The 13,028-nt window shown below is 36.0% G+C and overlaps 1 protein-coding gene across 7 annotated transcripts in view; it reads left to right on the forward strand.

The window, feature by feature from the left end:
* The window catches only part of PCDH7 (protocadherin 7), a 422,251-nt gene that overhangs the window by 253,774 nt on the left and 155,449 nt on the right, over window positions 1-13,028 (forward strand). Inside the window, exon 3 of one of the 7 annotated variants that reach the window (XM_078446221.2) lies at window positions 5,963-5,989. The exons of the other annotated variants lie outside the window; for them this stretch is intronic. Coding sequence (XP_078302347.1) covers window positions 5,963-5,989 — 27 coding nt within the window. The remainder of the gene's footprint in view (window positions 1-5,962; window positions 5,990-13,028) is intronic. 7 annotated transcript variants of the gene reach the window in all.

Below are 13,028 nucleotides of genomic sequence, written 5' to 3' on the forward strand. Positions count from 1 at the left end.
TTCCTTACATTCTGGAGTCTTCTCTCAGGAAAGCCCACAGTACGTTCTCGCCGAGAGGAGACAGAACCCTGGTGCCATTAAAGCCTGACACCGAGGACTGATTTGATTTTCTGACCAAAGCTATCATTGCCACCCAGACTTCCACTTCTGAAATCCCTCGTCAAATTAATTAGCAAAATCACTCCTAACCCTTTGCGTAATTTTTATGACCTGTTCTACGTTATGCGTTAAGACGCCATCGAGGATGTCAGAATTTCTGTTTGTTTTTTTCTTTTTTTCCAGCTACTTTACTGACCTCACGCACATTTGACAGTAATGTTTCCATCTGTTCTTCTCCTTCCGCCACCTCTTCTGCTGTCTTTCGCATCTCCAGGATAGGACGAACCCTTGGGTCTAGTTCTCATAGCACCTGGAACATTCCTGCCTTTACGGCTATCCAGACATCTGTAGGCTCTTGCTAGGATCACGAGGGTAGCTGCGGGGGCTACTTTTGTAGCTTTACTTTGGTCCCTGACTACTTCTACACAAGAAGTCAAGGTGGACCTACACTGGCCAGACAACTTGGAAAAAAAAGATTATACCATTTATTTTATATGAACACATATCTATATGTATGCATGTATTTACTAATCTCTAGATTCATCCCCTCTAATCTGTAATTTAGCTTTCTTTTCAATGGAAAAGGAAAAAAAAAAGTCACTATTTTATTTTCAACTATGCTTAGTATGGGACATCTGGGTGGCTTAGTCCGTTAAGCATCCAACTTTGGCTCAGGTCATAATCTCAAGGTTCATAGGTTCAAGTCCCACATCGGGCTCTGTGCTGACAGCTCAGAGCCTGAAGCCTGCTTCAGATTCTGTATCTCCCTCTCTCTGCCCCTCCCCCCCCAAAAAATAAATAAACATTAAAAGAATTAAGCTATGTTTAGTATGAACCAAAGTATGTTACATATTCATTGGACCAAGATGAAAAATAATCTCCAAATATTTAAGCGACAGTGATAATTTGTCTTAAAGTCACTGCATGGACTACCATCTAACCTTGAAATCAACTATGCTATTTGTTTCATAAAGAGCTAACTTAACTTATGGAATGTCAAAAAAGGTCTGTTTTCACTGATTGCCATCAAAACTACTCACTGAATTTACATTTTCCAAAATAAACAGGAAAGCAAACTTACCAGGATTAAACCTGTAACCAGATTATGTAACAGCAACCATTTCTGACTCAGAAAACGACTGCTGTTGTACATTTGCACGATCACTGATGGTTTTATGTCTCATCAGTTTGTATCACAAGCAACGCAGGTGAGATTTCTTAACCCTTAGAATGTTGACAGATTTTTGTTTCTAAATGTATGTATCTATGTGACCTAGTCCAAATCAAGGGGCCATCATCAGTATGCATTTCTTGTAGAATGGAAACATAAGTGACATTTTGAAATATTTTAATTGCATGTTCAGAAGTGCTACTGGATATGCCAAAGTGAGAATAAGATCTTGAAACTAATTAATGTGGCTTCATTTATCAAGAGCACTGGAGCTGTTATAAATGCTAATAATAGCATTGTAACAGTATATTTCCGTTTGTCTGTTGATATTCAGTGCTGTCGGAGTGCCCCACGCCACTGAGTCGAAGAAAGTCTTTGTGTAGGTTTACAGAGCATTCCACTGGCTCTATGGTAAATTCATGAGACTGCCTAGACTGGGGGTTCTTGCAGTAGGAAGTAGTGATCTCACAGTAGTATCTATTGTGCTAAGATTGACGCACTCGAGAAAACAATTATGTTCATTGTTTACAGAGCTGAGGGTTAAGGGAATCGGTAAAACACACTTGAAGTTGAAATACATTGGGGTGCCTGAGTGGCTCAGTTAAACATCCGACTTTGACTCAAGTCATGATCTCACAGTTTGTGGAGCCCCGCATTGGGCTCTGTGCTGTAGGCTTGGAGCCTGCTTTGGATTCTGTGTCTGCCTCTTTCTCTGCCCCTCCCCTACTTTCTCTCTCTCTCAAATAAATAGACGTTGTTTTCTAAAAAGTTCAAATACAACAGTTAATAAAAGTATAGAAAATACAAAAAATAATTGCATGACCATTCTTTGAGGGATCAATATGCAAAGGTTAGTTTTAACACAAAGTCATGCGTTATCACTAGAGACTACACTGAAACAAAATCTTCAAAATGTCATTCTTGGGTTCCTGGATTCTCTCTTTCAAACATCCAGGAATCTTTGCAAGTGGAGTGTTTGTCTGCCATTGCCAAGGAGTGCTGGATTAGGAATTCTAGATTTGGTCCTGAATCTTCCATTTCTTGCAAATGCCTATAAAGTATGATACACAGTGCCTATCAGAGACTAGACCTTCATCCATCTCAGTTGAATATCCTTTGGCTTACTCAGTTCTCACATTGAAATAAACATAATTCCCAATTCTTGGAATTAGTACACCTGAGATCGAATCCCAGCGCTGCTGCAGGATGTGTGACCCTGAGCAAAGCATTAACCCTTTTGTCTGTAGTGTTCTCATTTGCAGAAGGAAAGTTTGAGCTATCGAATCTTGAACAGCCCACTACGTTTCATCTCACTTTATTTCTTCTAGCCTGTGTAGTTTTAAAACTACAACAAATCGATGTACTACCATCTTCCTATCCTGCAACAAACTACAATGGTTTTCAATGCAAAATGTCATCATCCAAGGATGTGCTAATTATTGTGACCTGCTTAAACAAGAGCTTAGTCCTATGTGAGAATCATCTTGGAAAATTTCATAATTTCCACCTGGAATAATTAAGAGATATGAGATGGGTATTTTTAATCTTTCTAAAAACAAAGAAGATTTAATTCCCATATTGAGTTCTTTAAAGTTGAATTCTCCCTTCTATTATTAATAATTTCTATTGAGTTGTAGACATCTAAGTTTCAGTTTTGTTTGGCCTGCAGTGGATTTCTCCTTGTCTTCTAAATGACAGCTACTGATTACATTAATATTCAGATCTCCATCCTGTCTTCTCAAAAGGTCAATTTAGTCTTTTTTTTAATTGTCTTCATATTTCTGAGAATAGAATTATTATTATCTCACAAAAATGGTTGGTAGCTACGAGGGTCTCAGGTAAAGCATACAAACAAACAAAAGCTATTTCTACTCAGATCATCAAATGATTCATTGTTATATTGATATTGTAGCAAATCAAAACCTTTGAGAAGTGTATAGACAATCCTTATTTCGCTTGCCCCCTGCCAATAAACAAACAAATAAATAACTTTATAATGTCATTATGAAGAAATGGTTGAACAATGACAAAGGTGATCTTTGAACAATTCAATTTCTATGATCTAAAATGTAAAATTATTAGAATGCCCTTGAAAATATCTTTGTCTTTGGGCATAATATTCTACACTCCTACATTATGATACTTTACACCTACATAGAAAATACAGTTTCATAGGTTGTAGATTAGAGAGACTGACTCTTCAGTCCATTTCCTTCTGATTTTGTCATGGAAAACGCTAATCAATGTTGTTGACTATACTCCAAAATCTTCCTCTATCCCAACTCACAGGGAAAAGCAAACAAACAAACAAAAAACAATAGCAACAATAACAAAACTCAATCCAAGGATAAAAATTCTTCCATCGATAACTGAACGTAATACTCATTATTTTGCTCGTTTACCCACCTGAATATTATACAATTAACTTACAGACTGCTTGAACGTTAAAAGTTAGAAGAAGATGATAAACTATATTTTGTTCCAAGTTTCCACTTGAAAATCCTTTCTTTTCCTTGTTTACTTATTTATATGTCCTTTCTGTAAGGACACCCGGCTAACACCTCGAATGTTTCCAAGTATAGATGTCAAATTATCTTCATGAACCTTATTTAGTAGCTATAAAATGTGGTAGATACTATTTATAGTATCTCTGGGAAATTTTTGTCATTAGCATTTCTCAAATTATGTTACATTGTTTAAAATCATGACAATGGCTCATAAAATAGCATTTTCTTTCTTTTCCAATACACACATCAGATTAAAAGATAAAATAGATTTGAGTACATTTAATTATTTTATTTTTTAGAAATATTTCAAAGCAAAGTAGTACCACAGGAACATGTTTTGGTTTAAATGTTAGAACATGAAACAACAAAATAAATAATCAGTGCATAGTTATATGCTGATCACCTAGAGAATACTTCTCATATTAAGGCAATTTAGGAGTGTGTGCCAGGGAAGAAAGAACATAATGCCTCCTGGAAACATTAGGGAATATTTAATTTCTAGGGAAGGCATTATATTGAGAGTGTTGGTCATTCACTAAGTCATTGTCAGGGTGAGACTGAGCTAAAGCAGGAATGTGAATTATTTTTAAAGGACAGATTTGCAGCTTTGAAAACATGTTACTTCCTTGGAAAGCATATAGATGTGGGTTGCACAAAAATACCCATACATAAAAATTTTGTGTTTCTACTAATTTGGCCATAATGAATTACCACATAAGAAGGGAGTATTAAAACATTAGTCATTGTGATAAGCAGGGAAACTTCATGAAAATACCATGTGATAAAAGGAGGAATGTATATTTTTGGAAATCACATTAATTTGGCATGTTTATGCCAAGTATATCAAAGTCACTGTATTTCCCTACATGGTGAAATATTGAGAATAATTAGACTCAGAATATCATGCTAGATAAAAAGATAATAGATAGACAGATAGATAGAAAGAAAATGATCACCTACACACTCTGAGTTATCACCTACATACTCTGATTTATAAATAGCTCTAAACACAATAGTCTGAATTCAATTAAAACAGAATTCTCAGAATATGAGAAACCCAACATTTTCCATATGCACTGTCATATTCCATTCTTTTTCTAATATTCATATTTCATTAGCATTTAGTACACAGGCCTTGGGATTTTTTTGAAAGTATGAATATATTTAATTTTGATATTTGTGAACAATTTATCATTTAATTTACCATCCAGGCCTACTTAATTTTGTTTGAGACCCTAAATCAATTTAAACCCCACCTCTTTTACTTATGATATGCAAATATTTTTACTTTGATGTTGTAGCAATACAAATTGAAGTTTGCAACATGAACCACTAATGCTAATTTGATTACTTCTGTATTAGTGTTGAGTGCTGCAAAAATAGCAAGATGTTGTTTAAAAAATGAAACTGGGAATGGAAGAACTCTTTATCTGCAGGCCCTCTGCAATTTTGGTAGTATTAATGCATGTACATTAATGCTTGATGAGTCTCATAGAGCAATGAATGCGAACTTGAAGGCAAATAATTTAGGATTTTTAGAAAACCTGACAGCCCGATTTCTTTTTTTTTTTAAACTTGAGTTCATCAAAAAGTCTTCACTTTACCTTTTAACAGCTCAGAGAGTTTGCATCTATTTAAAATATTTATTGCAGATGATTTGGACCATGATTTATTTTTAGCAGTAAAGATGTTATCTAATACAGTGAAGGCAAGGTGCCTGAAATGTGAAATCAGTGCTTTTGGGGTGGAAGCAAATCAAGCTTTTTGAAAAGGAAAGAATCAACTGAGATTGATTGATTGATTGATCTATTTATCTAATAAAGTTTAGGGGATTGCTAATGACTTGTAATGAAAAGGATGATATAAATATCTGGTTGCAACTCAAGCCAAGTATATATATATATATATATATATATGTATATATATATATGCGTATACCTAAAAACTGTTGAGAAACAATTTTCTCCCGCTTTTTAAAATAGAACTTAGAAATGGTGTCTCAAGTCAGAAAAAATATATATACGTTTTCTGCAAGATAGCCGAGCGCTGGAGCTGCAGTAATAATTGCTACCTGTAGTGTGCCTGCAGCGTGCATGTTGCTTGTCTGTTTATCCGTGTCTGTATAGTGTCTGTCTGTAACGCGCATTATGGCTGAAAAGTCTCTATGCTCATTAACCTTTTACAGGTGCCGCACCATTCCAAGGAACTGCAGGTACTAAAAGAATGGGCAATACTTAACACAGGCCAGGCACAGCTCATGCATCAGCTCCAAACTCTCCTCAGGCCTGGCCTCTGACAATGTTAATGAGTTAGACGTCCGTGACCCAGTTAAGGAAGCAAAACAGAGGAGTATCTGATATTTGAATGAGGCCTATGTTACATACTTCCACCGTATTACCAATCGACTTGCAAAAAACGATTCGATGTGAAAAGAGAGGAGAGAGATTGAGCGATACCGATCAATCATTACTTTAACTAATCATCAAAAATGTTTCCTCAAGGTGTGGCTAGAGAAAAAGTTTAGAATGTATGCAAATGCTATGTGACTTTTTAAAAAGATTCTCAAAAGTGTCAGTAGTATATGAAAATGTAATGCAGGGATTAATTGTACTATAATATTGATGGATAGAGATTAATAAGCTAACAGATCATAAATAAAATTAATTACATTAAGGATTAAATATTGAATGTTATTTGGCTCGTTCTGCTTATAATTTTAATAGAATTTTTATGTAACGCAGTCAATTAAATAAGTGCCAGCATTAGGCATTATTCTACACTTGTGGAAATTCACAATTTGTATACCCTTCCGGGAAGAAAAATGTATACAGTGATAACCTCAAAGTAGCAGCGCGATGTTTATACACACATACATGCACACACACACACACACACACACACACACTATAGAAATGTTCTCAACATAACAAACATAATAACAGAGAATCTCTTCCGAATACTATGGTTTTGATATAAATATTCTTAACCTCCATGTGTAAAAGAAAAAGAAAGATTCTCACTCATTCTAACCAGTGTCTCTAAAAAAAACAATTTTCTCTTTTTGAAATAGACACAAATTCTTTTTTTGAAATTTATTTTACAAATGTGTTTTTTATAGACTATACAACATTTTTAAAGAATTTAAGTCAAACACCTTGTGTAAAAGCCTTATTAAATAGGTATTACATAGACTTGAGCAAACCACTTGTAAATTCCAAAAGCCTTATTAGAATTGACAAATGTTATTGTTATTATCAAAATCATTAATGCTATTCAACATGATGCCACAGATACTTGTCTTTATCACTGAAACCATTTTCAACAGCTAGAAATGGGACAAAGCATAACATGAGCCTATTTCTGCTTAATGGGTTCACAATCTAAATTACCATCTCTTTCAACCTCCCATTTTAGAAATGCAAATTCTTTTAAAAGTCATTTATAGAAATTGTTAAGTATAATACCCCCACCCACTTGTCTCATAATGGGTATAAAATAATTATCTAAAATTCTTTACATATATAATGGAAATTTGGGCTGGGTGGAGTAAGGAAAGAAGGCATCTTATTTATCTCACTTTACAAAGAGAGATTTTATAGATGTGATTGCTCAGGGCTTTGTTCATCTTTCCACCTTGTTCTCACCTCACGCTATTTCTTTCAGTTCAGATGTCATGCTTTTCAAATTCTGGTTTGAAACTCTTCCTCTTCCCATGTATCTGGAAGCACTCAAGTCACCAATGAAATGTATGTCCTCAGTGAGGTCTCCTGAAATATGCTGTGGGCAGATGTCACAAGAGCCCCAGTCCCCACCCCCAGGCCCCACCCCCAGGCCCCACCCCCAGGCCCCACCCCCAGGTCAGTTCCTATTTCTTTCAGCCTTCCTCTTCATTTGAACAGGCAACTTGGTGACTGGATCCTGTTAAACATAATGTGAAAATAACAAACAGTTTCTCTTCATCCAAAGTGCATAGTTGTGAGAGGTGGAAATAGGACGGAGATTGTACATGGGGGAGAGGGTTAGGGTGGAATATCCTTGATAAAAGCATTATTTACTTCGTCCTTCGTTCTAGTTAGATCGGGGCTCGGTGACTGAGGAAGTAACGCTTAAAAATTTTACTCTGTCTTAATTTAAGTTGAAATAGCCACATTTGGCCAGTGGATGCCATATTAGTGCGGATTCAGATAACTCACGTTCTTATTTAATTGTAAAAGGCAAAGATTAAATAGTTTAAATTTAGTCAGTTTGAAATCGCCCCAAAGAATAAAACTGGTCATCATTCCTTTGGAGATTCAGTGTCCCTTCTGATGATTCCGGATGACTTATCTTGGCTCTTGTATTTTTAATCTCCTCCCTGAGAGAACATAATTAAAATATATTTTGCAAATTAGGATTATATCCATGTATATGTGTGTAATTATTTATAAATATATCATTGTGTATATGTATATAAATGTATATATATATGTATGTGTGTATATATATATATTTCTTTATTAGGGAATAAAGATATAGGGGGATATATATATATATATATATATATATATATATATATAGTTTTTTTTCTTTATTAGGGAATTTTGATAAAAAAATATATAAAGATTTTATGTGATATTAGCCATGAAGCTGTCCTTAACATTTCTCTGGTGTGATGGGTAAGGCCATGGCTTTGGAGTCCAATAGACATGGGACCAAGTTCTAGGTTCCTGACCAGCTGAGTGAGCCTGGCCAAATAATTAAGCTTCTTAAGTCCTCCATTTTTTATATTACTAGAAATAATAATGTTTTATACATTGTAGAATGGTGGTGGAGATTAAATGACAGAAAGCATGGAGCATAGTGTTTATTTTGGAAATTCTAGCTGGTCTCATTCTAAATGCTACAAAAAGGGTCATATGAGTACAGCATATCCTCAAAGAGAACATTTTTTTTTTTTTAGGTGGCTAAAAATGGATAATTCCTAACCCGGCTGAAAACAGTGCCAGTAGGTTTTAGCATTTCCTTCTCCACTGGCTACACAAAGATATGGGGTGATCTTGAAGGATGCCTCAGTGTAATAACAATCTTCTACAGTTTGGGGAAAATGATACTATTTCCAAGGGTTTAAAGAACTGTCCCAAAGAAAGAGAAATAAATGTAATACAATGATGCTTCCTCTTGAGCTTCTGGTGTTAACTTTTAACAGTAAAATTGTTGAGCCATGTACCTGTTGGCTTTCAGATAGGACCAATTTCGTTATTATAGCCAAACGTAGGGAATGGTCCTTGTAACATGAGAGGACTTCAGTCTGTACTCTTACAAATCACATCAGCTGAAAGAGAAGGATGTGATGTTACTAACTGCAACAGAAAAAAGGAAAAAAAAATGACGTTAAAATACATATACTATGTGCTCCATTCCCAGTCTTCCAACTACTATCATTAATGTCAATGGCCAATGAGGGCAGTTGTCCCACTCTTTTTGAACAATTTCCAGACATCAAACTGCTATTCAGACCCTCCTAAAATGTTCTCTTCAGCTCACTTCAGCTGTACTTAAAGATGGAAGAAGTGAGGTGTGCACCAGCCTATGCTTCTTCTGATCCTATTTTCTACATTTCCCATGGTTGGAAAATTATACTTGACATGCTTGTATGTAAATGTAAGAAATAAGGTGTTCATCTGCTTTGACATCAGGTTGTGATGTTTTTGCCTTTCCAAAGTGAGTCATGGTGCTCAGTGGGTTCAATGAATCTATAACCTAGACCGAATTAAAATACGTAGAGAAGGAACCATCAAATTGGCAAGATACTATGGAGACCGGTAATGATGATGAAGGACATCATTCATAAAGTATAATACATTGCTAACTGTAGGGAAAACCTGCTCCTGACACACTCATTAGACAAATGTCAAAAAAAAAAAAAATGTCCATATCTGGGGATCAGATCCACTGTCTTAAGATTCTGTTACAGCTCTACAATAGAAACAGATTAAAGCCAGGTCAGGGGGAAAAATAAACCAACATATGTAGGTATTTATTTTAATATTTTTAGAGGGAAGAAAATATGTTAAGAGTTTTAAAGATGCGGCGCCTGGGTGGCTCAGTCGGTTAAACGTCCGACTTTGGCTCAGCTCATGATCTCACGGTTCGTGGGTTTGAGCCCCACGTCGGGCTCTGTGCTGACAGCTCAGAGCCTGGAGCCTGTTCCCAATTCTGTGTCTCCCTCTCTCTCTCTGCCCCTCCCCTGCTCATATTCTGCCTGTCTGTCACTCTCAAAAATAGATAAACATTAAAAAAAAAAAGAATTCTAGGGGCGCCTGGGTGGCGCAGTCGGTTAAGCGTCCGACTTCAGCCAGGTCACGATCTCGCGGTCCGTGAGTTCGAGCCCCGCGTCAGGCTCTGGGCTGATGGCTCGGAGCCTGGAGCCTGTTTCCGATTCTGTGTCTCCCTCTCTCTCTGCCCCTCCCCCGTTGATGCTCTGTCTCTCTCTGTCCCAAAAATAAATAAATAAAAAAAAAAAAAAAAAAAGAATTCTAAAGAATACCCTCATTTTAAGATTTTTGTCAAGTAGTGAGGATTCTTAAAAAAAATCTGAGGTTGACATATTTACTTCATTGTAAATTAAATAGAAGATTGAGATAAACTTGAAACAAAACAACACCAAAAACAAACAAACAAACAGCTTCTATGCCCACCAAATGTGTAGAAGACGGTGCTCCTGTGTGGGTGTATGTTCACAGTTTATAACATCCCCAAAATGTTTAAGTATGGAAACTAGACAAAGAAAATGCTAGGTTGTTAGATACTGGGACAGAATGGAGACATAGTCAGTGAAAAACATTGCGTGGCTTATATGATATTTTCAAATATCAGTAGAGTTATTTAAGATCCCGGTAGGGGGTATCCGGGTGGTTCTGTCGATTAAGTGCCAGACTCTTGATTTCGGCTCAGGTCATGATCTCACAGAGTCCCATAGTGCCCTGAGAGTGGAGCCTGCTTATGATTCTGTCTCTCTCCCTCTGCCCCTCTCCCCCTCTCCCCCACTCACACTCTCTCTCTTTCTATCTCCAAAATATAAATAAATAAATAAATAAATAAATAAATAAATAAATAGTAAAATCAAATGCTAGAGGAGTATCGGCTCTATTTCGAAAAACAAGCCTAATGAAGTCCTACCACCTGTATAGGTTGAAATAAAAACCTTCAGAAGGATTATCGAGTCTCATAATCTGTAATTACTATCTTTTTGTAAAACAGCCGTTTAAAATCTCACTAAGAATAAACTATGCATTTAGTCTTGATATAAAGTATCCCAGGTTGTAAGAATTGGCACCTGTAGAATTTCGCTGGCCACAGGAGAGGATGCTCTGAAGTACCTTTGTTTTCACCTGTGACACTCTGGCCACTTCATCGTCATATAGCTGAACAGATACAATGACCCATGATGGCTTTGTGGCAGCTATGCTGTGGCATGAGTAAGCAGTCATTCAGGAATAGATGTGAAGAAGCCAGTTCATCTTATTTTAGTTTGTTTTGTGCCACAAAAATATGATTTCTAGCATTTCAGAGTAAAAATAGAGTAGGTAAACAGAAATTCAAATAGGAAAAGATAAGTGATGAAAAACAAATTTGTATGGAACCCAAAGATCAGCTTTCCAAAATGCTCACCTAAATTCATGGAAGCTAGGTAAATACCATAAATTTCTACTTAGTTATTTTAAAATAATTCATAGCTGGAGATGGTCCTGTTAGCATTTTGTCAATATCTTGACAAAAGTCAAAGTGCATATACTTTGAAGTGTATAAAAAAATCACTATTCTTCATTAAAAGCGGATACATTATTAAAATCATAGTTTTTAATTATACTGATATATTCAAAACCATCAGCAAAATTGGGTTCAGAAAGCTAAAACATCTCAATATATATATCTGTGCTGTCCGATAGAGCAGCAATTAGCTAATTTTGACAGTTAAGCAATTGATAATGTGGCTAGTTCAAACTTAGATGTGATGTGAGTACCACATACACTTCAGATTCAAAACTTAATACAGATAAAAAGAATGTAGAACGTCTCATTAATAATCCCATCACGATTACATGTTGATATAATATATTGTATATATTGGGTTGAATAAAACATTAGAATGAACGTTGCTTGTTTTACTTTTTAAAATTTGCTACAAGGAAGTTTTAAATTATGTTTGTGGCTTTTATATGCAATCTGCGTTATATTTCCATTGGTCAACATTGAGAAAGTGTGTAAGCGCAAAAGAATGGGTGACTTACAGATAAACAATGAGGCAAGGGTAGGCATGTGTATGTTCAACTTCTCACTGTTAACTTTAACAAATTTTACTACAAACTTAATGGCTTAAAACAACAAAAATGTATTATTTTATACTTCCTGGAGTTCAGAAGCCCAAAGCGGATCTCACTGGGCTAAAATTCAAGTATCAACAAAGTTGTCTTCCTTTAAACCCTAAGGAAGAGTCCTTTTTCTTGTCTTTTGCAGCTGCTAGCGGCCACTTCCCACATTCCTTTGCCAATGGTCCCTGTCTCCGTTTTCGAATACGTCTAAGTCTACCATCCTCCAGTTCTCTGTCTGCCTCTTTCTTCCACTTCTAAGACTTTATTATTACATTGAGTTCATCTGGATAATCCAGGATAATCTCCCCATCTTAAAGGCAAATGATCTGCCACTTTAATCCTTCTCTTGCCATTAACCCGGAACGTTCACAGATTCCTAGAATTAGACCTGGATGTCTTGGTGCAATAATTATTTTGCCTACCACAATGTGTATGCATATGTTTGTATTTAATGTAACATATAAACATATAGAAATCTATCTACCTATCTATCTTTGTCCTCTCCATGTCACACAAACACACACACTCAAAATCAATGTATTTCTTGGGGGCGCCTGGGTGGCTCAGTCGGTTGAGCGCCGACTTCGCTCAGGTCACGATCTCGCGGTCCGTGAGTTCGAGCCCCGCATCGGGCCCCTGTGCTGACAGCTCAGAGCCCGGAGCCTGTTTCAATTCTGTGTCTCCCTCTCTCTGACCCTCCCCCATTCATGCTCTGTCTCTCTCTGTCTCAAAAATAAATAAACATTAAAAAAAAAAAAATTTTTTAAATAAAAAAAAAAAAAAATCAATGTATTTCTTTAGATTTTTCCCTTTGTTTCCCTTTTGGTCCTACACTTTCTTATCACTTAAGTCTTTTAAAAACTTCAGATAGTTTTTGCCCCACCCAAATAGTCATAGTCA

The sequence above is a fragment of the Panthera onca genome, chromosome B1 (assembly GCF_046562875.1).
Source record: "Panthera onca isolate mPanOnc1 chromosome B1, mPanOnc1 haplotype 2, whole genome shotgun sequence".
Classification (NCBI taxonomy): Eukaryota; Metazoa; Chordata; class Mammalia; order Carnivora; family Felidae; genus Panthera; species Panthera onca.